The sequence below is a fragment of the Erythrolamprus reginae genome, chromosome 2, assembly GCF_031021105.1.
Source record: "Erythrolamprus reginae isolate rEryReg1 chromosome 2, rEryReg1.hap1, whole genome shotgun sequence".
NCBI classification, from domain to species: domain Eukaryota; kingdom Metazoa; phylum Chordata; class Lepidosauria; order Squamata; family Dipsadidae; genus Erythrolamprus; species Erythrolamprus reginae.
Genome location: NC_091951.1, coordinates 103553421 through 103580462, shown reverse-complemented (window position 1 = coordinate 103580462; position 27042 = coordinate 103553421). Strand labels below are relative to the sequence as shown.

Genomic DNA, 27042 nt, shown 5'->3' with positions numbered 1-27042 from the left:
GGAAACTGATCGGCAGCCAATGCAGACTGCGGAGTGATGGTGAAACATGGGCATACCTAGGTAAGCCCATGACTGCTCTCGCAGCTGCATTCTGCACGATCTGAAGTTTCCGAACACTTTTCAAAGGTAGCCCCATGTAGAGAGCATTACAGTAGTCGAACCTCGAGGTGATGATGGCATGAGTGACTGTGAGCAATGAGTCCCGGTCCAGATAGGGCCGCAACTGGTGCACCAGGCGAACCTGGGCAAACGCCCCCCTCGCCACAGCTGAGAGATGTTTTTCTAATGTGAGCTGTGGATCGAGGAGGATGCCCAAGTTGCGGACCCTCTCTGAGGGGGTCAATAATTCCCCCCCAGGGTAATGGACGGACAGATGGGATTGTCCTTGGGAGGCAAAACCCACAGCCACTCCGTCTTATCCGGGTTGAGCTTGAGTCTGTTGACACCCATCCAGGCCCCAACAGCCTCCAGGCACCGGCACATCACTTCCACCGCTTCGTTGACTGGGCATGGGGTGGAGATGTAAAGCTGGGTATCATCTGCATATTGATGATACCTCACCCCATGCCCCAAGTTAGAACCCATCCCTGAGTTGTACTACATTATACCCTTTCTTTGAAGTGCAGATAGGCACTCCTTAATATTCAAACATATGGTATACACAATTGAAAACCATGCGTACCTCAGCAATTTTTTTGGTTTATTATGGAAACACCAGAGGAATAGGTGTGAATCAATGTAGTTCTGAAGGATATGTCATGTTAGTTTCAAGAAAACAGTAAAATATCTACTTTTCCTTAATTGTATTATTTCAGGAAAGGTTCCAAATATAAATTACATAAATTTTCTATACAATAATTTGATTTGCATCTCTCTGCATTTTCTCTAAAGTTATTTTTTCCTTTCAGAATGTCTCTGTGACTTTGTTAGTTTTTTTGTTTGTTAATACACCACCCATCCCACCAGCGACTCTACACTTGTGGGACTCCAATGTCAGATTTGCTACATGAAACAAATATGGACTTAGATTTTGCTAATCACTCTTTGAAACTATTGAGAAACATTGGAGTTCTATTGATACTGGTTGATGATAGTCCACATTAAAATTATTAGAGAGATCTTGGAGCAGAAAAGAAAGAGACTGAAATACTTGGGTCAGTTAAGGAAATACTTAACTATCAGTGTAGCCTTTTTAAAATTTAAGTATACTCATTGGGTAGCACAAAGAAAACGCTGAAGGAAAAAAATCAACATCTCTATAAAAAATTAGACAAATATATTTACAAACTTCAAGCAATTCTTCTTAAATAAGATTCCCAAAAGAATAATAACTTTATTTTCTTGCTTTGCCTTGAAATATTATATTCCCTTTTAAATCATTTTCTCATTAAAGAGCTATGAGTTAATTTATGTATACAACAATTTATATACTGTGGTGATCACTGTGAAGATTCTAAAACAGTTTATAGCACCTAATGCAGTATGATAAACCAACCTCAGTATAAGCAATCACGCCCCAAGTACAATATTCCATAAAGGTTAATATAAAGCAACCACAATAGCAACAGTAACAATAATCCTATAAAGAACAGGGCTTATCTCCACTATTAGCAGCCAGTTGTACAACACTGTTGTGATAACAGAACAGATACTTTTGATTGGTTTCAGTTTGGAGACTTCATAAATATAAGGGGGACAAATGGCTCCTTCATGTGGAGGTACAACTGAGAAGATCACCTTTGGACCACCATCTTGCTCACTTTATATAAGACAGAAATTCTAAACTTTCTGCCTGAGTATAATCAGAAAATATGATTGTATATAAGGACTGAGGCTTGTAGGGTTTTATATGTAATCTCCAGCACTTTGAATTGGACTTGGGAAGCTGGCAGTGGTGGACAGCAGGCAGGATAGGGTGGAACGCAGTTCCACCAGCGGAAATGAAGATGCGTGCGCAGCTCCAGCTGATCGGCGGCTGTCACTTCCTGGATTACTGGTCTCAGCTTGCTCTCCTTTTTTCCCCTGCTGCTGCTGCTGCATCTGGGCTCCTTGCTTTTTTCCTCTTTCCTCCTTTCTGGCCTCAGACAAGTTTCCCACTCTCCTGCCCGGCTCCCCTCCAGCCTCCTGCGGCCACCTCCCACCTGAGGTGCAAGCAGAAGGCGTGGGTGGAAGCAGCGTTGGCAGCATTTATGCTTCTGGCAGCACCTGTTTACCTAGCTACCCAGCCTGAGGTAGGGGGCAACCCAAGAAGGAGAGCACCGGAAATGCGAAGCAAATTGTCACCCCAGCGAGTGACACTGGTAAGGTTGTAAGTCGAGGACTTAACAGTTCACTTGAACGATGATGATCTTTCAAGCCACTCCCACTTGGTCACATGGTCAGCAAGCCACTCCTACCCAGTCACATGACCATTAAGTCACACCCACAAAATAAGCCACACCCACAGTGTGGCAGTAAAAAATTTGGCTGCTCATTACTGTCTGTTGGGCACTAGTTATCTGTGTTTTGGACCCACTGTGGCTTCTCAGTTGTCTTTTCTAGAGTTGTCTTCAAAAACATACCCATGTAGAATATTATATATTTTAGTAGTCCAGTCATGAATTATCAGATTACTCCAGGAAGTTTTGTTCTTACAATTGTTACAGCTGACTTTTATTTACAAAAAAATTAAGTTCTAGCCACTAATGTGTCAATATTCAGAGGACATTCCGCTTTTGTTAATTTTAAAGACATATTGTCCATATATTTTAAGAAATATCATATCTAGAAATGAACCCTTACTCAAAATTTGTTTTGAATAAATCAGTAAGTACGCAACTGTTATGTAATGAAAAGTATTTAATCCCATTCCCAAACTCATATTTGATTCCCAATCCTATAATTCCCATTGACTTTAGTGAAATTACCTTAGGGGAAATCAGTGTAAGATTTCAATATAAGAATCTTCAAAAGAAGTAGCAGATGTATAGACTGATAATTATTTTCCGGAATTCCTAATATGGACTGATTTGCAAATATTTACTCCTTGGTAAAGTGTATCTGTAGTCATAGTTTTCAATGCCTAATGGTTTAAAAATGGATTGGTTCATTATTATCAATATGCATGTTAGATGTTCCACTTTAGATTTCAACTAGTTTTCAATTCCTACCTTAATAGCAGTTCTTTTTTTATATATATAATTTTATTTATTGATTTTTAACAATTTTAAAATCACACAACATAAAACAGTGCGTAGTGAAATGTGAATTGTGCCCACCACCCCGACATACACACATTCCCCACCACCAAATTGGGGGTATTTCTTTTATAATCCACTTAACCCAAGAGCAATATATCTGTCTACATATTATAGAGTGATTCTAGTTTATTTCTTGTAGCTTGGTCTCGGATTCTACTCGTCATATATCGTCTTACCTTGTCCCACCGTCCCATCAGCCGTCCCAAATCAGTTTCATTATCCAAATTTATCCTTTTTTCCATAATTTCAAATTGAATATGATCCACCATGTACCTATACCAATTTTGCATTGTCCATTTTGTTGCATCCTTCCAACCCAAAACTATTACTGCCTGAGCACTTTCTATTGCTGCTTTTTTTATTTCTCTAAATTCTCCCATCGCATTGCTTTTTACTAGTACTGCCATTTCCTTAGTGATTGTCCATTGTATATTTAACATTCCATTGATATCCTCTTTCACTTTTTGCCAAAATTCCTGCACTATCGGGCATTCCCAAAACATATGCATAAACACTCCTTTATCTTGACAACCATGCCAACAATTCCCCCTGACATTCTGCTGAAAATGTGCAAATTGAACGGGAGTAAAATACCACTTATGTAATATTTTCCTTCTCATTTCCCTAATTCTTGTATTTTTAATTTTCCTTATATCTTCTACTATATTTTCCATTTCTTGTACCTCTACTAATATCTCATTTTGCCACCATTTAGTCAATCCATCAATCGTGTCCCCATCTGACTGCACTAGCAGTTTGTATATATTAGTTGCTTGCGCCTTTATCCCCTCACTTTTTTCTCTTATTATTTTCTCTAACCCTGTCTCCTCCCGCCATAATACTTCTTTGTTCTCCCTTTCATTTAGATATTTACATATTGCATTTATTTGTAGCCACCTTCCCTTACCTAACCACCATTCTATACGATTTCTACTTGGCCTGCCATCCTTCTCGTATAACTGTTCTATCTTAGTTATCCTTCTTCCCTTCAACTCTCCTATAACCCTATTTAAGTTAATTTCGTTTTCTCTATTTATTACATAAAGCGATGACAGTTTAGATTTATATAATCCTATTTTCCCTTGCCATTTTTTCCAAATTTCCATAGTCCCTTTCATTGGGCCTATTAATTTACCTATATCTCTCCTATTCCACTTCCTAAAAATTAATTCTCTATTATTCATCCCGTTTATCTGTTTTTCCAATTTCGCCCATTTATTTTCACTTAATTGCAACTCCATTAACCTTTCCATTTGAAAAGCTTCCCTATACAGCTCCAAACATGGAACACCCCATCCCCCCTCTTTTTCATTCGCAATTAACCACTTTTTTCTTATTCTTGGTCTCTTATCTTCTTCAATCCAATAATTTAATTTTTTATCCCACTCTTTAACCTTACATACCGATAACCCCCCCGACAGCACCTGAAATAGGTACATCATCTTGGGAGCTATCATCATTTTTAAAGCTCTTATTTTAGAGAGTCTCCTTAGCTTTTAATCTTTCCAGCTCCTCATCTGTTTCAACATTTTCCTCCATGTTATTCTATAATTAATCTCTTCCATTTTCACTGGGTTTTTTAATAACCAAATTCCCAAATATTTTATTTTTTTAAGTCCTAATTTCAACCCTGATTCTTTCCTAATTTCTATCTGTTCTCTCGGATCTATATTTAAACACATAATCTCTGATTTTTCCATATTAACCGACAGTCCCGATTCCTGCTTAAACTCTTGTAAAATATTTATTATACCTTTAATCATCTCCATCGGGGTCTGGGTCAATATAATTGCATCATCTGCAAATAAATTTATTTTCATTTCTAATTCCCCTATTCTATATCCTGCCCAAGTGTTATCTTGTCTTATCTTATTAGCTAAGATCTCTATTGCTATTACGAATAATTTTGGAGACAGAGGGCATCCCTGCTTGGTGCCGTTTAATATTTTAATACTCTGCGTTCTTTGTCCATTCACTCTTATATATGCTTCATTTCCTTTATAAATCTCTTTTATAGTTTCACAAAATTTTCCCCCCATATTTAATTTGTTACATAATTTATATAAGTAACTATGGTTAACTTTATCGAACGCTTTATAAACATCTAATTTCAAAATTCCCAATTTCCTTTTAGTAGCGGTAGCATGGTGCATCACATTCATTACATTTCTAATTGGTTCACTTATTTTCCTTCCCTTCACGAATCCATATTGATCCTCTTCAATTATTTTTGGTAAAATATTTTCTAATCTATTTGCCAGTATTTTCATAAATATTTTATAATCCTGATTTGCCAAACTGATCGGACGGTAAGACCCAGGCTCTCTTAAATCTCGACCCATCTTCGGAATGGTAACAATTTCTGAAAGCTTCCATGTCTGCGGGATATCACGATTTGACAATATATTATTAAACAATTTCCCCAAATGCGGCAGCAAAACATTCACATAAGTTTTATAGAATTCCCCTGTAAACCCATCTGGTCCCGGTGCTTTGGCTTGTTTTAACCCTTTAATTACTCTAGCAATTTCATCTTGTGTAATTTCTGCATTCAAAATTTATTTGTCTTCTTCACTTACTATTTTCCCAACCTTGAGGACTTCTATCTTCACTTGCTCCTCTTTATACAAATCTTCATAATATTTCCTCATTATCTCCTCTAACTGGTCATTACCATATCTAACCACTCCACTGGTGTCCCTCAATGCTAAAATACATGATTTTTCTTTCCTCTTCTTCAGATATCTCGCCATTTGCTGCATTGATCTTGTCCCCCAACTCTGTATTTTTTGTCGCATCGCCATTCTCATCTTATTCCATTTAATCTCATCATACACCATCAACTGTTTCTTTTTCAATTTCAATAAACTATTCCAATCTCTACTTTTTGTTATTCTTAACTGCTCTTGTATCAAATCTATTTCCCTTATCTTCCTTTCCCTCTCTCTACCCCACCTCTTCCTAATATCTGCTTCCATACATATACATTGTCCCCTCATGAAGGCCTTACATGCATCCCATACAATTGATTGTTTAATACCACCCACATCATTAATTCTAAAATATTCTGATAACTCTGTTTGCAATTTCTCTTTATCTTGTTCCCTAGCAGTTACAACTGCATTATATCTCCAAATTTTTTGATTTCGTTCCTGACCTATTTCCAATTCTGCCAATAGTGGGGCATGATCTGATATCCATATACTTTTAATGTCTACTTTTTTAACTTGTATATTACCTCCCCTATTCATTAATATGTAGTCTATGCAGCTAAATGTGTGATATCTTGCTGAATAATATGTAGCTCTGTTTAAAATATCTGCATGTAGATCCACCATATTAAGTCTATTTAAATGTAACATCCTGCTATTTGCATTCCCATTTGTTAATTGCATATTAAAATCTCCTGCCAAAAAAGTTGAGCCCTCCTTAAAATTGTCTAACTTCTTCTTAGTATTTATTATAAATTGTTTTGTTTTCCCATTCGGGGCATAAATTGCTGCTAATGTCAACTTCTTTTGATTTATTTTCCCTTTAACAAATATCCACCTTCCTTCTCTGTCTTTCTGAATTCCGACCTCTTCAAAATTAACCCTCTGATGAATCAGAATCGCTGTGCCTCGACTATTTTGTGTTCCTCTTGACTCAAACACCCATTTCCAATTTCTATCATTAATCAAGTTATCCCTTCCTCCCCTTCTTTTATGTGTTTCTGTCAAAATCATAATATCCACCTTATATTGCTTAGCCATCCTTAATATCCTAAAACGTTTCAAATCCGATCCCAAACCATTCACATTTAAAACCATTATCTTACACTCCGTCATAATATACCAAAAACACCCTTTTCCCCTCTTGTTTTGTCCTTGGTTTATATTTTTCCCTTTTCTTTACCCCTATAACCCCCCCCAACGTGTCTCCCCCTGTGCTCCCCCCACTGAGAGGGGAGAAGACAAGAAAAAACCTTGCCCATACCTGAGGCACATTTTCTGGATTGCGTTCCCACTCAAACTAGCTCCTCTTTCAACCCTTTTTAATTTTATAAAAGAGAAAATTTCTCCCCCCCCTCCTTTCTCCTTTAAATAATTCCTTCTTTAATTTCTTCTTTAATTTTAAATTCTTAAACCACCTTTTTCTCCCCCTTAGACTTCCCCCACTGAATGACAAATATACAGGAATCCCAAGGCATCTCCAAGAAAATAATAATAATAATAATAATAATAATAATAATAATAATGATAATAATAATAATAACAACAATAATAGTAATAGTAATAGTAATAATTCTTTTCCTTTTCCTTTTTTTTTTTTTTTTTTGATTTGCAAATATTTACTCCTTGGTAAAGTGTATCTGTAGTCATAGTTTTCTATGCAATCTTTAAGTTTTCAATGCCTAATGGTTTAAAAATGGATTGGTTCATTATTATCAATATGCATGTTAGATGTTCCACTTTAGATTTCAACTAGTTTTCAATTCCTACCTTAATAGCAGTTCTTTGAACCTAAAAGACAAACAGTAATGAAGTAATTTAACATCTACTAATGAAGGTGCCTTAGCATTTTAGTGAAGCAAATAGATAAAGTCCATCCAGCTTTACTCTCTTGTGGTTACTACTGCATTATCAAAGGATTGAAATGGCATAGCTGTGTGATGGCTGAAATACCTTTAATTGTTCACTGTGCCAACCCATTTCATTTTGCCCTCCTGCCACCCATTTCTATGCTACATATCTGTATTTTCATTCTGTTGCTCTCTTTCAAATAAAAGTGTAGAAAATTAACAAAAGCAGCTTTCCAGGCAATAGTATATATTTATGTAGCCCACATTCATTTACGCATGCAAATGATCATATATTAGGACTGATTTTTAGAGATCCAAAAATATTTAATTATTGATATTGTAAAAAAAATGTATTTGACTATATTTTACTACCACTTCTGAGTTCTACAAAGTTAGTGGAAGAAGAAATATTTTTCTATAAAATTGACTTTTCAATTTTCAAAGCAGAGAAAAATAAGTGTTTTTGTTACTTCAAAAATGCTTATTTTCTTACAATCTAATTAAAATGCACAATGGAAAATTACCAGAATAGTGACATATTTTTTCCTAGGCTCTCTTTATTATCTGTCACATTTTACGTTTCTCATGAATTTTCCATTGCAGATTATCAATATTAAACGTAAGCATGTAATCGGATATGTAAGATCATCTTAAACAGGAAATGCAAATTCACAAAGGCATGCGGATCTGGATTAATAATGTATCAAAAGCAGAACTGTTAACATAATAAAAGCATATATAAAATACATGATCTTATGCAGATTACACTTCATAGAAGTTAAATGTTCACTACAGCAAGAAAACATTATTGCAAACATATATTTCACCATCAGGAGTGCAGTTTGCAGGAAAAATACATTCTGCAGAAAATTAATTTTCTTTAAAAATCCTAATGAAACAAATTTTAGCTTTTTCCAAAATGTCATTTCATTCAAAGAATATCAGTAAAGTAATAAATATTTGGATAAAATGTACAAAGATGTACAGTGGAACCCCGACATAAGAGCTGCTCTACTTAAGAGCAACTCGAGATAAGAGCTGGGAGGGGAGAGATATTTTTGTTCTACTTACAAGCCCAAATTCGAGATACAAGCGCCAAGGAGCTGTCTCCTGAAGCCAAACGCTAACTTCCGCGTTCGGCTTCAGGAGACAGCTGCGAAGCGGCGCACGTGTTTTAAAAGGTTGCAGCCGGCCTGGGGGGCTCGGGGGGGGGGGGCTTGCAGCTTTCTTTCTTGCTCTTTTTCTTTCTCTCTTTTACCTTCCCTTCCTCTATTTCTTCTTTTCTTTCTCCTTCCCACCTTCTTCCCTCCCTCCCTCCCTTCACTCATTCCTCTCTTACTCTCCCCTTTCATAAGTTTCCTTGCTTCCTTCCTCTGTTCCTGTCCCTTCCCCCTTTCTTTCTTTCTTTCTTTCTTTCTTTCTTTCTTGCTCTTTTTCTTTCTCTCTTTTACCTTCCCTTCCTCTATTTCTTCTTTTCTTTCTCCTTCCCACCTTCTTCCCTCCCTCCCTCCCTTCACTCATTCCTCTCTTACTCTCCCCTTTCATAAGTTTCCTTGCTTCCTTCCTCTGTTCCTGTCCCTTCCCTCTTTCCTTCCTTCCTTCCCACCCTCCATCCATTCATTCACCCATTCCTCTCTTGATCGCTTAAAGCCGGTCCCTGGTGCAAAAAGGGTTGGGGACCTCTGTCCTACAGGATTGGGTGGCAGAGAAGTTGAACATATGTAAATTTAAAAGTTTAAGAAAGTTTACAAGTTAAGTGAAAGAAACTTCATTATTCATTTATATGTACATGTACATTTCTTCATTAAAAACATGTCTTTCTGCATAATTTAGACTAACTTTGTGAGTTTTTTGAGGGCTGGAACCAATTAAAATTATTTACATTAATTCCTATGGGGAAAAGTCGTTCGAGATAAGAGCTGCTCGACTTAAGAGCCCAGGTCCGGAACGAATTAAACTCGTATCTTGAGGTACCACTGTATTAGAAAGCAACTTCCTTAAACTAAACAACAAAGCAGCTCAGAGTTCTCTGGAAAAACTTTATTAGATTTTAATTAAACCTAAGCAAGCTAAGCCCTTTCTTAAACATTTTAACATTATTGGAGGGCTGGTGGGGAGATCAATCTGGAAATTCTGGGAGAAATTGGTATCTCATAATAGAGCTTTTCTTCCTCATCAGCAAATAGCCATAGCCCGTGAAGGTGACTTGCTGACCAAGGAAAGATTGTGCTGTGGACTGTCCATGTTTGAAGTTATCCTGACCCGCATTCGTAGCTACCTCCAAGATCCCATCTGGCGTGGGCCTCCACCAACAAACGGCGTCATGCATGTTGATGAATGTGTTGAATTTCACCGGCTCTGGAGCGCTATGCAGTTTGTGTACTGCATTCCAGTTGGAACAAATGAATTTACTGCTGAGTAAGTAGGCCTGCATTAAAGGCTATATAAATTCTGCAAAGAGCTGAGATTTTTGGAAACATAGCTAGTGACTGAATTCCATGTCTTTGAGGCTAGTCTCGAATAAAGGCCACATGGCTGTCTTTTTGTTGCATGAACTTTTCAGAAAATATTATTTCTTCAAAGAATTCAGTGAGAACATATCCAAAACTTTCTGTCATTTCCAAATAATGTCTTCCCTATTCCTTTTTTATTCTAGACAATGCTTTGGAGATGGCTTAAACTGGGCTGGTTGCTCAGTCATAGTTCTTCTGGGACAACAGCGTCGTTTTGACCTTTTTGATTTCTGCTATCACCTGTTAAAAGTGCAAAGACAGGATGGGAAGGATGAAATCATAAAGAATGTGGTAAGTCTAAGGGGAAACACTTGTATGCCATATATAGGGTTTGCAGCTAACTGTACAGTCTAAACATTGAACATTGGTAGTTCCCCAGAGTTTAAACAGATTCCCAGGTGGAAACCTGAAAACGTTTTTACGCCAAACTTCAGAACTTTTGTACTGCACTGAATCTGTTTCAATGAGATGACCTTCTGGCCATGAAGATTCAAATTTCTGAACCTTTTACTTTCTTGGAGCAAACATGTGCTTTACTACAAAGCCAGACAATTACCTATCATATTAGCATATTATTTCAGGGATTTTGCATTTTTATGTGGGAGAATTATATAAAGGAACAGTAAGTTTAGTCCCGTCGACTAAACAATGTCGTCTGGCGGGACCCAGGGGAAGAGCCTTCTCTGTGGCGGCTCCGACCCTCTGGAACCAGCTCCCCCCTGAAATTAGGATTGCCCCCACGCTCCTTGCCTTTCGCAAACTCCTTAAAACCCACCTCTGCCATCAGGCATGGGGGAACTGAAACATCTCCCCCTTGCCCATGTTGTTCTGCTGTTAGATTGATTGTGTGCTTGTTGTTTTTTTTAATGTTCTGGGGTTGTTTTTTATGAATTTTTTAGCTTAACATTGTAATTGGATTGGTGGGTATTGGATTTATTATTATGTATTGTTTTTACCTTGTTGTGAGCCGCCCCGAGTTTGCGGAGAGGGGCGGCATATAAATCCAATAAATCTAATCTAATCTAATCTAAATAGCTCTTTCCAACTGACCAGGGTGATGTCTATTGTGAGTGCTTTGTATCTATGTATAATAAATGTAGGATCTGCTGGCCTTTATTAGCAGAAAGTTGTGTACTTTTGGCTCTCTGATAGTGAGGCAAGGAGAGAGAGGAAAAGAAGGACTTAAAGAAGTTAATAATTTAACAAATATAGAGCCACGTGCATAAATTTTATGAAAATGTAAGGCAAATTAGTTGTTGTCCAGCTCCTTTGTGGAAGCATGTAAAGAGATATTATATTTATGATGCCTAAGAAATAAGGGAGTTTGAAACATTTCCCCCCCATTTACGGAGAGGAGAGAACTATTCTATTTTACTCTTCCAGTAGCCTTGCTGATTATTTTGATCACAGGTTGGCTATAAAAATAGTAGAGATGGTGTTCATGTTTCCTTCTTCCCTGTTTTTGTCTTAATCTCCAGCCACTTAAGAAAATGGCCGACAGGATCAGGAAGTACCAAATTCTGAACAATGAGATTTTTGCCATCCTGAACAAATACATGAAATCAGTGGAAACAGACAGTTCAACAGTTGAGCATGTGCGCTGCTTCCAGCCCCCCATACATCAGTCCTTGGCCACAACATGTTAAATCTTCAACCTTGGAGATACAGTGTGAAGATTTGTGTCTTTCCATTGGATATTGGCGAGACAGGTTGGACTTCAGCTGTTGGAAGCCAAACAGCTGCAAAACACAGGTCCCGCAACAAAGCAGAGATGGATGGATCCAGTACACAAAGATGCATTTCCTAAAAGACTCATTTGAATGCATGTCCTTCTATATCTTTCTGGCTGGCTTTACCTATAGTGTTGAAACTGTGGTGAGAAGAAGCAGAAAGTGTTCCCCCCCCCCTCCCGGGGTTTCCTTTATTTTCATGACAACCCATAATCATCTGATCAAGCACAAAAATCTGCAGTCTTTAAATGATCATTGTCTTTGAGATTCCATTAAAGACGCCCACATTTCAAAACGTAGCAAGTCGTCCATTTGGTGCACACTGAAAGAATAGTTTTCCTTGATCACTTGGTTTTGTGATATAAGTGCTTAAACATTTTGAAATAATGAGTTTCTCCCCCTGTAATTGATACAGAAAAGGCATCCTATTGTTTTAGAATAGCATAAATTTGTTTACTTGAAATGAACAGGTTTTTGCTATAATTGTTATCTCGCTTTCTAGGATTACTTTGCTAAGACAAATTTGGAATTAGTTTACAGTGGAATGTTAACAAACAATTTTTCTGTTTTTACATTGACTGACAATGCTATGGAGAAGAGAAAACAATGTAATGCTTTCTTTTCGATCTCTTTCTTGACATGAATACATCTGAGCTAAAATTTGTTTCTTACTGTTAGAATTACAGACAGTCATTGTCTATATGTGGTACACATTGTAATGGCCTCAGCGCTTAGGGAAGTTCTTCTTCGAAGGGTTGATTGGAAATAGGATTCATAATTTGAGCTCAGCATCTTTTTCTCTTTGGAATGCTTTTAGTAGAAGAATGAGGTTGTTACATTTCTGTATTCCTGAAAATGGGAATCTATGATAATTAAAAACTATAGATCCTTAGTAATAGGAAAGAAATACTCTTAGGAATACATGCAACAAAATCTTTGTTCTAAGCAACAGCTTGTCTTCCTTTAATATGTATGGTTCCAATGACATATGGATTTCCCGTAGCTGATTTTAAAAATGAAAAAGCTTATAGAAAGATCATATGAGATCACATATGTACTCTTCTTCAGAATAGATTTATTACTTTCTTCATCCATGAGATAAATCCATGTAATTTGAATGAGAGGGTAAACACACAGGAGAAAGTAAATCAGACACTTTCCATAACAGATACATATAAGAGAAGGCACACCTTAAAGAAACAAGATCGGACAAGAATTATGAAATAGAAACAGAACTATTAAGTCAGTCACAACTCTAATCAGGTGAGAAAATCTTTACGATTCCAAATTTAACAGTAAAAAAGATTTTGAGGATAAAAGCTACCCAGTTTAGCAAGTCTAATTACCCAAACTGTTTATTAACTGTTTTAATATTGGATTGTCATATGCTGTTTAATACTGTTGTTAGCTGCCCCGAGTCTACGGAGAGGGGCGGCATACAAATCCAATCCAATCCAATCAAACGGGACTAGTTTAATTGCCAAAGCTGAAACATGTAGCAGGTGATAAAAGGAAAAGGAAGATTTTAAGACCTTAAGAGGATAATTCACTTCTAAATTCTTTTGGTATACTCTTAAGGCAGGGATGTCAAACTTGCATCATTTACGGCAGCATAATGTGACCTACCATGAATTTTCCCCCATTCGCTAAACCATTGGCCATTGCATGATGCATCCGGCCTGAACACTGGGAGTGTGACAGCCCTGCTGTAAGGGACTTGATAAAGTTCATCACACAAGTTCCCCTGTAATTTTCCAGGGTAGAAAGAGGAATTTTAGAATGAAGTCCTCCAACAGTTCAGATTAATTTCCTATAAAGAAAATATAAGTTGCTCTATTGTTGCTTACAGTTTCAAAATTAATTCAAAATGTTAAAGATTTGGACAGTTTTCCTTGTTTGTTCAGAACTACATTATAGTACATTAAAAAGTTCCTTTACATAAATGAATGATCGCATGCAAGACAATAATTGTCTTCTATTCATCAATGGAGGCTCCATCATTAGAACATCTTGGTAATTTGTTACTGGTGACACTTTATGGTAATGATTTCAGAAATTCTTAGGGTGGAGATGTAGAGGTTTTTTCCTGTTCTTTAGCCTGCAAAAAATAATGCCAGGCTCTTCCAATGTTGAATGTTTCCAAACAGTTCTAGACTCTTCCATAACACTTGGCTTTTGACCTTGTCTTGTTCAAGACCAGTTTTGCCAAATTTCTGCCCTCCAGAATTTTGGCCCCAGCTCTGATGGGAAGACGCCAAAGAGGGGCAATCTAAGATTTTGTTTTCCATTGTTTAGATCTTAGAAACGTTCATGTGTGCTTTTTCTTCTTTATCATAAATGAATATTTAATTACTGTTCTTCACAATGTGCCAGGTGTTATTAAACCAGAATCTACTAATACTTATACAAGTACAAAAAAAGTTAGCTTAATATTCCCTATTTTAAATCTTGTAAGAACATTATGCCCTAAGCAACAGCAGCAACATAACATTATTATTATTATTATTATTATTATTATTATTATTATTATTATTATTAAGTGTGTAGCCTTTTTTAAATGCCTTCTTTCCACTGAAGGTTTACATCTCTTTATACAGAAGTTGATGGGATATTGTTTCACGTATCATATCTGTTTCTTATGTATAAGTACTGAGGCAGCTATTTAAGTGGTAAGATATTTCAGCCTTTTCCATACAACATAAAACTATGATATCAGCACCACTAAGCCCTCTATCTAAGATCATCAAAGCAGGTATTCAAATATACAGTTTTCTTATTTGTACTAAGGAGATATTTACCTGATCATATACATTATTTACTTTTCACATGAGGTCAAACCTAGCCATACCAGATTCCAAACTGAATAGAAGTCAACATTTGTACAATTTGTACAGTGCGAAGCTTTTTCAGAACAAAAAGTACATTGTGTAAGCAAATGTCTGATTTAGTTTAATATCTTAATAGCTGGGACTGGGTTCATTCTTAACATTCATTCAATAGGTTTGTGATGGGGCCTCTTGTACTGATGGAAATATGAAAGGCTCATAGAATTAAGACTCCGTACACAGACATCAATAGTGAGCAGAAGAGTTCAGAGGAAGGAAATGTCCTGTCCTTTCAATCCCAAAGGTCTCCCAGAACAGTTCAAATGTTTTGTGATTTATTTTTCTGGAAAGCAAATACAATACTGGCAGAACTCCATAACATCACAGTTTCTATCGTAGTAAGCCTTTATTAACTTTAACCTTAAAAAACAAAGCAAACTTTAAAACTAAACCAAACACGAACATATTCTTGTGATTGGTTTTGAATTCACTTGGCGAGATAGGTAGGTGTTCTGCTTGTTCTTTACTTCCTTTCTTCTTCTCCTTCCAGCAGTCATTCAATATGGTAAATAAAATGTGGTTACCCATCAGAGCTGGATACTCTACCTCACAGTTCTAAATCTTCAAAATAAATATTCTCCCAAAGCATCTGCTGTAGTATTGGTATAGCATTCTATATCTTGTTTTCCGAAAAAGTGTGTAGAGAACAGTAATTCTAATAAGCATTTTCAGTCATTGTTGGGTTCTGGTTTTATATTACTATTATGAGAGAGTTCTCAATCACTCCCAGAAAAAGAAATCAGTGCTACTTGTGGAGAAATCTTAATTATTGTCTGTATGTGTGTGGTGATGAAAAGAAAAGCAGGATTTTGTTGAAGGTAAACAGTCTCATCGCTGAGTGTGAGAGAATCTCAAAGTAAGTCAAATATATTTCACTCAGGTTTTTGTTTAAATAATACTGTACAATGTTGATCCACCTGCTAGAGATTTTTTTTGCTGAGATTTTTTTCTATGGATTTTCCCATGTTGTATTGGACTTTGCAAACTGCTATTCTAATTTCCCTTGCTCTCAGATACATTACAAAATTTTAAAATGTAAATCACTCATCCCAAACTATATGCTAAGATAGCACTCCAAAATTCATGAGGACATTTCTGTTTCAAAAGTTATAATAATGTTGGGGTAATGTAACGTTATCTTTAATTCCACAAAAGCTAGCCCCATACAGGCATATATCATAATTGATTGCCTTGGTGAAGTGTTTAGAAGTCCACCCATGTATAGAATTCATGCAAGGCAGAGAAATTGAAATCTTTGTTGCGGATAATGCTTATTTCCACACATTTCAAAAGCATGTTTGTGAAGTTTAAATGTGCACCTACTTTTTATACCCAGTGGTGTTTTTCATTTATCAGACATTGGGGTTATGTTAATCTAAGTACAAAACCATGTATTTCCTGTTCTTAGGAAAATATGATTTTCAATAAGCAAATAATAGAAAAATTGGGATTCAGAGACCATAACTACTTCTTTTTCCAGTTATTTGCAACTTTCATTTTCAATAAAAATAAAAAATGTTTGGATGCATTAAAATATCCAACCACATATGATATAAAGTTTGGTTGGTAATCATTCTCCATGGGAATTAGCAATTTACAAAAATGCATTATGAGTCCTTTAAATTAAGAGAAGTACAAAACAGTGATGTCTTCAATACATTTTGATTCCCTCTTAGATTGCTCTCATTTTGGTTTTAATGATTTTAGATGAAAAGCAAGGAATTTGAAATGAAATATACACTTGAATTCCTTTCCCCGGCAGCATTTGTCAGATATACCATAGCCCATAGTAATTCCCTTGCTTTTCTGCATTAATCTGCATTTCATTTGTATTTGGATATTTGAGAACATAAACACAATCTTTTTTAAAAAAGGAAAATATAAGGAAAATCTTTGTGTAATTCTTCCAAATGTATCCTGTTTGTATGAAAAATGTCTAAGTTTTTTTGTACAATGACTTTACATTTATTTATGGTGCAGTATATTTACAGCAGTGATCAGCTATGGTGTTTGAATCATATTTGCTAAGCAGCAGAAAATGGTATACATATTGTTTTATATTTTTTGTTCTTTCATCATTGGTCAACAGAGGTTTTGTTGCTGTTCCAATGCTTCTCTAATAATAAGATATCTTGCGTGCTATGACATGATGATGACCTGTATTGCAGTTTCAAACAATGTGTACAATAAACTTGGGATGTCTCTACGGGGGAAATTTGAAATAATAAATGTGTGAACACAAGGGTGAAGAAAATGACTCGAGTGCTGGATTTTGTCTGTAATTTAGGATACAAGAGGAATTTCCTTGAATTGGGCATTTCAGAATCACCTGGTGTTACAAATAGATCTGGGTTCTCAACCTGCAATGTTAAGTTGCCACTCATAAACATGTCAATAGATTGGCAAGAAAGGGAACACAAACAAGAACAGAGAAGGGCCATAAACAGTTCCTCCTTATCTTATAGGAAGCACCTCTGTGCCCCTTAGTTAGGTTTAAAATAATAATCCAACTATTTTTCATGGGTGATTACATAATAGAAGAGTAAAACCTGTAAATTTGTTTCCCTGTTGAAGGATGCTTACTCTTTGGGAAATAACGGGGGGGGGGGGGTATCATCAGTGTAGCAGAACTTAATGGTATTTTTTGAATTTAATTTACATTGGATTATTATTAGCATTACTCTCAACGCCCAGTCAACGAAGCGGCGGAAGTGATGTGCCGGTGCCTGGAGGCTGTTGGGGCCTGGATGGGTGTCAACAGACTCAAGCTCAACCCGGATAAGACGGAGTGGCTGTGGGTTTTGCCTCCCAAGGACAATCCCATCTATCCGTCCATCACCCTGGGGGGGGAATTATTGACCCCCTCAGAGAGGGTTTGCAACTTGGGCGTCCTCCTCGATCCACAGCTCATATTAGAAAAACATCTCTCAGCTGTGGCGAGGGGGGCGTTTGCCCAGGTTCGCCTGGTGCACCAGTTGCGGCCCTATCTGGACCGGGACTCATTACTCACAGTCACTCATGCCCTCATCACCTCGAGGTTCGACTACTGTAATGCTCTCTACATGGGGCTACCTTTGAAAAGTGTTCGGAAACTTCAGATCGTGCAGAATGCAGCTGCGAGAGCAGTCATGGGCTTACCTAGGTATGCCCATGTTTCACCATCACTCCGCAGTCTGCATTGGCTGCCGATCAGTTTCCGGTCACAATTCAAAGTGTTGGTTATGACCTTTAAAGCCCTTCATGGCATTGGACCAGAATATCTCCGAGACCGCCTCCTGCCGCACGAATCCCAGCGACCGATTAGGTCCCACAGAGTGGGCCTTCTCTGGGTCCCGTCAACTAAACAATGTCGGTTGGCGGGCCCCAGGGGAAGAGCCTTCTCTGTGGCGGCCCCGGCCCTCTGGAACCAACTCCCCCCGGAGATTAGAACTGCCCCTACTCTTCCTGCCTTCCGTAAACTCCTTAAAACCCACCTTTGCCGTCAGGCATGGGGGAACTGAAACATCTCCCCCTGGGCATGTTTAATTTATATATGGTATGCTTGTGTGTATGTCTGTTAGTATATGGGGTCTTTTTTAAATCTTTAAATATTTTAAATTTGTCAGATTATTCATGATTTGTTCCACGTGTTGTGAGCCGCCCCGAGTCTTCGGAGAGGGCGGCATACAAATCTAAGTAATAAATAAATAAATACATTGGTGTGATATATTTACTGACGACTATTGGAAAATTTCTAAGGTCAGTCTTGAAGGCCTTTGGTGGTCTTGCTCAGCATCAGGCTTCAAATTATACACTTTTGTAGCGTAAGTGAAGTAAACATACAACTTCTTTCTTTAATGCTCACATGATGGGCTACTGATGGTGAAAAAAAATTCTTCTGCTGTGTGATATATTCTGTGAGTGTATAATTGGTAGGTCAAGAAACTGAAAATGTCATTTATTCTTTATTTGTCCATTTGGACCATGACGAAACCACACAGGAAGAAAACAGATTCGTTCAAGGTGTGCTAGTAGAAAAGGCTCCTGTGCATTCCTTATTTGTTTGTTTGTTTATTTGTTCATTTATTCATTCATTCGTTTATTCATTCATTCATTCAATTTTTTTTATGCCACCCTTCTCATTAGACTCCTTGGTTAGCAAAAAGTGACAGGCAAGCAAGTTTTGGTGTATATAAAATCAAACATAGTGCTCGAAGGCAAAATCACAAAATTCTGTCTTATTTAGGCCAAGTCATGTGATCAAGCTCACTGGAAAAGTGAGTATGCTTAGAATGGTCAGGTAGTAAAAAGTAATAAGGCCTCTAAAAATAAAATAAAATAAACCTTCACAGTGATTATAGGTCCTAAAAGCCAAAACTTGTCAAGTTAAATAAATGAAAGAGGTCACATAAAATTGGAAAATGTGATGAGAACTTGTCCACAGAATTTCCAAGAATCAGGCATAATTGAAGAGATGACATCATCTGTCTATGGCAGTGATGGCAAACCCTTTTTCCTTGGGTGCCGAAATGTCTGGGGAGGGCAAAAACAGCTTTCCCCACCCTCCTGGAGAACCTCTGGACATCAGAAACGGCCTGTTTCCCAACTCCTGTTTGGCCCAGTAGGCTCCTGTTTTGCCCTGCTCAGGCTCCAAAGGCTTCCCTGGAAGCAAGGAAGAGTAAAAATGCCCTCCTCCATCCCCCTGGAGGCTCTCTGGAAGCAAAAAAAACACCCTCCCAGAGCCTCTGTGCAAGCCAAAAATCAGGTGGCCAGCAGATATGGCCCCACGTGCCACCAGTGGCACCTGTGCCATAGGTTCACCATCACCAGCCTACAGTATCTTCTCTTTAAAATACCCAGACATGCACAGGAATACCTTGAAGACCCAAAATGCCCTTTACCGTACTTACAAAAACTAAAATTGCTGTTTTATGATGAAGAAAGTGTAAAGCTACTGTCTAAAATCAAATCATATTGCAAAAATCCCCCCAGCAGCCACGGAAGAACAGCAAAGCGATACACTGTAAATTATAATATGCAATTCTGTGAAAAAGAATTTTCCCTCTCCCTCTTTGGAGTTCCTGAATGTATAACTTTACTGCTGAATGTTATCAATGCTTTATGTTGGTCCTGCTGGCAACATAAATGAACAAATAACACACCCCACCCCACGAGGTTGTGTGGGTTTTATTTGTTATAAAATTATTGTCATAAAATTATCCTATGTGCAACTTCTTTCAAATTTTGTTTTAATTTATTAAATTTAATTTATTAAATTTATAAGCCACCCAACTCCTTGTAGACTCTTCTTTACTTCTTTCATCTATTCTTTATTGTTTATTTGCATACAAATTAGTAGCTGAGGTGAGATTACATTAATTGAGAAAGGTATATATGCATTTGGCAAATCTATACAAGGGCAAATGATTCCAATGAAATGGCAGTATGTTAATTTAAAAGTAATTAATACCTATTTAAAGAATTACTCTTTCTGAGGGAAAAGCCAAGAATAGAATAAAATAGAATAGGATGGAGTAGAGTAGAGTAAAGTAAAGTAGAATAGAATAGAATAGAATTCTTTATTGGCCAAGTGTGATTGGACACACAAGGAATTTGTCTTTGGTGCATATGCTCTCAGTGTACATAAAAGAAAAGATGTATTTGTCAAGAATCACAAGGTACAACATTTAATGATTGTCATAGGGTACAAATAAGCAATCAGGAAACAGTATTAATATAAATTGTAAGGATACAAGCAACAAGTTACAGTCATGAGTGGGGGGAGATGGGTGATAGGAGCAATGAGAAGACTAATAGTAATAGTAATGCAGTCTTAGTGAATATTTTGACTGGGATGGGAGTGTACTCCATGCTTTCTTACAGACTTCTTGGCTAGGCAAAAGATGAGCAAGGTCAATACAACTTCTTTTAGATAATTGTTATGGGGAATCTTGTCTCAAGATCATTCACACATTAGGAAAAAATAAAAATGCTCTCAGGTTCAGCATTCATAGAGTTGCCTCTGAAATTATAGAATCCCAACCAGCAAATGCTCTGTACTACACATTGGCAAAAAGAATCTGAACTCCAAATACAAACTTAATAATCAAATTATCACAGATAACCCCCACTCTGTTAAAGACCTCGATATACTAATAACAAAAGACTTAAGTGCCAAATCCCACTGCAACAACATCACCAAGAAGGCTTCAAGAGTTGTTAATGTAATCCTATGTAGCTTCTGCTCTGGAAATCTCTCACTACTTATCAGAGCTTACAAAACTTTCGCCAGACCCATCCTCGAATACAGCTCATCTGTTTGGAACCCATATTGCATCTTGGACATTAACACCCTTGAAAATGTTCAAAGATACTTCACCAGAAGAGCCCTTCACTCCTCCACTCGAAACAGAATACCCAACGAGACTAGACTTACAATCCTGGGTCTAGAAAGCTTAGAACTAAGACACCTTAAACGTGATCTAAGTATTGCCCACAAGATTATATGCTGCAATGTCCTGCTTGTCGGCGACTACTTCAGCTTCAACCACAACAACACAAGAGCACACAACAGATTTAAACTTAATATTAACCGCTCCAAACTTGACTGTAAAAAATAAGACTTCAGTAACTGAGTTGTTGAAGCGTGGAACTCATTAACGGAATCTGTAGTGTCATCCCCAAACACCCAACACTTTACCCTTAAACTATCCACTGTTGACCTCTCCAGATTCCTAAGAGGTCAGTAAGGGGTGTGTATAAGTGCACTAGAATGCCTTCCGTCCCCTGCCCTATTGCTCTCCTATATCTCCTATACCTATCTATCTATTCTTCTATTCTTTCATTAATATCTTTTATTCCTATATCTTCTTTTCTATTCTTTCTTAGATATATTTTACTATGAGTATATTCTCTATAGCCTTCATTATGTATTTTACTACGAGTATATCCACTATAACCTTCATTGTGTAATGGACACAATCAATGAATCAATAAGTGGATTAGCATGCCTTTTGCCATTTTTTTTAAAAAATTCAGTCTAGTAAAATGTCCTCGGAAACAAATATAGGTAGTCCTCAAATTACAGCAGTTCACTTAGTGAAAAACTTATGAGCATTTTTTACACTTATGACCATTCATACTTATAACCATCATGATCATGTGATCAAAATTCAGAAGCTTGGCAACTGGCTCATATCGACAATGGTTGTAGTTTTCTTGGGGTCAGGTAGATCACCTTTTGCGATCTGACAAGTAAAGTCAACAAGGAAGCCAAAATCACATAAGAACTGTTATTAGCTTAACAACTTAACAGCTTTGGAAAAGAAGGTCATAAAATGGGGCAAAATTCATTTAACAAAGGTCTCACTTAACAGAAATGTTGGGTTCAATTACAGTCATATGTCGAGGACTGGATATGCATATATTCATACGCACATACATACACACAGACATTCAGCATATATGTGTACAGCCAGCACATTTGCTATACTAAATGTACATACTAAAAACTGAAATATCCTTTTTGCTCCAGCATCTATCTCTACATTGTCTTTAAACTAAGTGGCATAAACTGCATATTGCACATAATTAGTCTATGCAATTACAAAAGTGCATTTGACACTTGCTGGACCAGTTTTCCAAGAAGTGATGCAATCAGCATGGTTTAATAGAATTTTTTGTTTTAAAAAAATATGTGTATTGCTCTGATATCTCTTTTTAAAAGGTTGTTTTTTTAAAAAAAAACACTTAATTGCCTTTAATTCCAGATGAAAGGAAGGGGGAAGGGACAGAAACAAAGCCAGCCTAAGCATTCTAAGAACCTGTTCCCTTAGGAAAAATAAAACCTGGTTGAAAAGGAACACCTTACTAGGCTCATGTGAACCAGCCACCTTAATTACAATAGATTTAAAATAATAATAATAATAATAATAATAATAATAATAATAATAATAATGGTGCCAGAGCAACAGCGATGAGAACATCCCCCTCGATCTCATCTCACTCGAGGTAAAGGAAGGCCTGCCAAAAGCTGAGCCAGGCACAACACACACACATACACGCACACACTTGCCTCCTCCTCCTCTTTGAGTTGCCAGCTCCCATTTTCAGAATGGGGATTGAATGGGAGTCAGGGGTCGGAGGGTGGAGGCTTGTTGGGGAGAGAAGAGGGATGGTGAAAGAGGGAAAAGAGAGAGAGAGAAGTGGAGAGAAAGAAAAAAAAGGGAAAAAGAGGGAGGGAAAGAGAAGTGGAGAGGAAGGAGGAAGGGAGGGAAGGAAGGAAGGGGAAGAAAGAGAGAGAGAGAGAAAGAGAGAGAGGGAGGAAGAGAGATAGCAAGGGAGAGAGTGAGAAAGAGAGAGAGAGAGAGAAAGAAAGCAAGAGAGAGAAAGAGAGAGAGAGAGAGCTAGCAAGAGAGAGAGAGAAAAGTAGTGGAAGGAAGGAGGGAGGGAAGGAAGGAAGGAAAAATGGAGGGAAAAGGAAGGGAGGGAGGGAGGAAGGAAGGAAGGAGAAATGGAGGGAACAAGGAAGGAAGGAAGAATGAAATGAATGGAGGGATGAAGGATGGAAGGACTTTTTTGTGGGGGTAAATTTTTTTAAAATTTTCTCTCAACATACATTCAAACAATACAGTGTACCATCTAATAAAATAAAGTATTTTGTTAGTAACTAATATCAATCATCAAAAAAGTTGCAAAAGGTTTTTTTTCTAATGTTGTCATCCAGGTGCATACTTTTCTTTTAATTAAATTCCCTCCTTAATGTTCCTTCAAAAAGGACATCTCTAACTTATTAACCATTATGCCAAAATGCTTCCTTCTTTCTTCATACATTTTTCTATAAGCCAAGAAAACCTTCTATAGCCGATCAGATGTTAACAAAAGAAAATTAAAAACAAAACATAAACATATATGAATTTCAGACTTCTTTCCCCCCCCCCTCTAAATAGTACGTTCCCATTTTGTTTTTTACTTTAAAATAAGGTATATGCAATGTGTATAGGGATTTGTTCATAGTTTTTTTTGGTAGTCCGGCCCTCCATCAGTCCGACGGACAGTGAACTGGCCCCCTGTGTAAAAGGTTTGGGGACCCCTGTTATAAACCAAAAAAATACAATACATGTTGTTTTGATAGCTCTTAATCCATTTTTCTTTACTAGAAATGACAAGAATTCAAAATTTTGTTTAGAAATAAGAGACGGGGAGAAAAAAAATGGGAAAAGAATATGAAAACAATTTATTTCATTATGTTTCTGTGTGTGTTGTTCTTGTTTCTAATAGCAGACTTTTGCTGATTAGAATTGACTGGTGAGGCTTCATAAATTATTTATAGATTATAAATGAGATATGAGAAGAACAGATCTTTTGAAATGTCAGAGAAGGTACTGAAATTGTACTTGTTGCAAGGGGAGTCATTTCTTTATATTTCTTTTTCCTTTTAAATTTTTATATTTTCCTTCGTTTGTATTAGTTATTGTTATTTTTGTATTTTTAAACTGTAATAAAAATTATTATAACAAAGTAACATCTGATATTATAAAAGTGGGAAACTCTATTTTAAATATTAAAATAAATTTTTTAGATCAGATAATATCCCTGATATTTCTTATACAGTCAAGTAACCTAGTGGGAAGCATTCCATTAACCTACACTCCAGATTCTTAGTTACCTCAGATTCACATCACCCAGCTTGCAAACCAGTATTTCAAGCATGGCTACATTGTTAAGATAACAATGTTTTTTTTTACAGAAGTTTCACTAAGCCAATTTCAAGGGGACTTGGCTGGACCTTTTCATGGATTCATCTCTTAAAGACTCTGTTTTCTTTGGGCTCAGTGACATTTATGGTGTACAGCTGTACTTCCAATTTAACACTTCATCTCAAGGAAAGAAAGGACCTTTTTTTACTTAGTATGGATTTGCTTTAATTACTTATTTAATTCCACAAGTATTTTAGTGAACTGAGGCCGGAAATGTCACCCTATATTCTTATCACCTATTTCCAGCAAACGACAACAGCAGGAAGCAGCATCGAGCCAACCTTGGCTGGTCACAGAAATCCCGTAGGCTAAGGCACGGTAATCGGATACAAGGCTTCAAGTAGAAAGCCTGCGGTGGAAAGTAGAGACTATCTTCACTTTTAAAATAACATCTTTACTTTTAATAATTCTCCAGTCATAATAATCCCAGCGACCGATTAGGTCCCACAGAGTGGGCCTTCTCCGGGTCCCGTCAACTAAACTATGTCGGTTGGCGGGCCCCAGGGGAAGAACCTTCTCTGTGGTGGCCCCGACTCTCTGGAACCAGCTCCCCCAGAGATTAGAACTGCCCCTACCCTCCTCACCTTTTGCAAACTCCTTAAAACCCACCTTTGTCGTCAGGCATGGGGGAACTGAGATATCTCCCCCGGGCCTATACAATTTATGTATGGTATGCTTGTGTGTATGTCTGTTTAATAATGGGGTTTTTTAATATTTTATATTGTAAATTATTAGATTTGTTATAAACTGTTTTTATTGTGTTGTAAGCCGCCCCGAGTCTATGGAAAGGGGTGGCATACAAATCTAATAAATAAAATAAATAAATAAATAAATAGTCTTTAAAATCACTAGCGAGATAGAACTCACAATGTTCCCAAACAATATTTTGTTGAGAATGTATTTCTAAATTAGAACACAGGTTGAACTTCCGACCATTAACTCTGAAGTTTACATATGATTCATCTTGTGCTTTCCCATAAGGCTTTTATCATACAATTGCCTTGCCTGACTCATAAAATAATAAGAGGAATTCAAAAGATATTATCTTTTGTTACAGCCTCCCATGTCTTTCCACTTTGAGTCTCTTCTGCTAGAACAGGGGTATTAAATTCAAGTCCTGTAGGATGGATCCGGCCTGCAGGGTGCTTAAATCCGGCCCGCAAGGCCAGCCTGGAAATAACAAAGAACTGGCCTGTGGTACCTTATGGTCCTCCCTCCCTCTTGGCCGGCCTGTGGAGGAGAACTACAATACCGATATGGCCATTGAAGAATCCAGGTCGACACCCCTGTGCTAGAAGAACCCAATATGACTTCAAATCCCGGGGATGCCTTAATGGCAGACCTGCCTAAAGAAACATATGTTAACCTAAACTGAGTAGCAGATAAAACTGTTAGATAATCTTAAATCTGGAAAGGAGGCATACACTGGACTGTAAACACTCTACGTAAAGACATTGATAAAGACATCTTTTGGGAGTAATCAAATAATTTTCCTGTACATATTTGGAATAAAACTATTCTGGCTGTGTCAATGAAATGTAAATGTTTAAATATGAATTGTAAAAATATTTGTTGTAGACACTGAGGGAGGATTAAAGCTAGCAAATCTCACTATTCAACAAACATGCCAGAGTGTTGTTAAGTCTGCTCGCAAGCCATAATAATGACTGAGAGTAGCTTGAAGCAATAAAGCTTGACTAATCCATTAACCATTTTCAGGATGATAAATTATGGCTCCTTGCCACAATGTCTTAGTTCAGTCACTGCCCAGGCCTAACAAGCAATGTTAGGAAAACACTGTAATTTATTGGAACTCCCTGTCCTGATGTATGATGCCTAACATGCAATAAACATTTAGATTTACAACTTTCTTCTCATCAGGGACCTGTACCTGGGTTATGAAAATTAAGTTAAGGCACCAGGCCGAAAACCAAGAGTGTGGGAGTTCTAGTCGTGCTTTAATCATGAAAGACAGTCTGGGTGACTTTGAACCAGCCTTTGGATGAGTCTCTCTCTTTCTCAGCCCAAACCATCTTAAAAGATTATTGTTGTGTGAACAATTGTTACACCTCAGTTCATGAGGAAATCTGCCAGTGGCCTTGAAGGAGATGGTGGTGCCCCATTTCTTGAAGTATTTCCTGAATCCAGGAGTGTTAAACGATTATTGCCAGTTTCCAACCTTCTCTCTTGGGGGAGATTGCTGGTGAATGCTCAACTGCAGTACACAAAGCAGATGAGTGTCCAAGTTTAGACATTCTGACAACAATGACTGGATTAATAGATTACCTTGGCCAGGAACCAGTGGTATATTAACCATTAAGCAGACTAAGCACATGCTTAGGGCACCAGCCCCAAATGTAGCTCAGGGTTGAATTGT

General features: G+C 37.3%; 1 protein-coding gene across 1 annotated transcript in view; it reads left to right on the top strand.

Moving 5' to 3' along the window:
- Positions 1–17182, top strand: part of CYFIP2 (cytoplasmic FMR1 interacting protein 2) — a 70293-nt gene extending 53111 nt beyond the window's left edge. The window contains exons 28-30 of the mRNA XM_070739001.1: positions 9980–10218; positions 10457–10604; positions 11792–17182. Of these exons, the coding sequence (XP_070595102.1) occupies positions 9980–10218; positions 10457–10604; positions 11792–11959 (555 nt within the window). The 3' untranslated portion in view covers positions 11960–17182. The remainder of the gene's footprint in view (positions 1–9979; positions 10219–10456; positions 10605–11791) is intronic.
- Positions 17183–27042: the final 9860 nt, after the last annotated feature.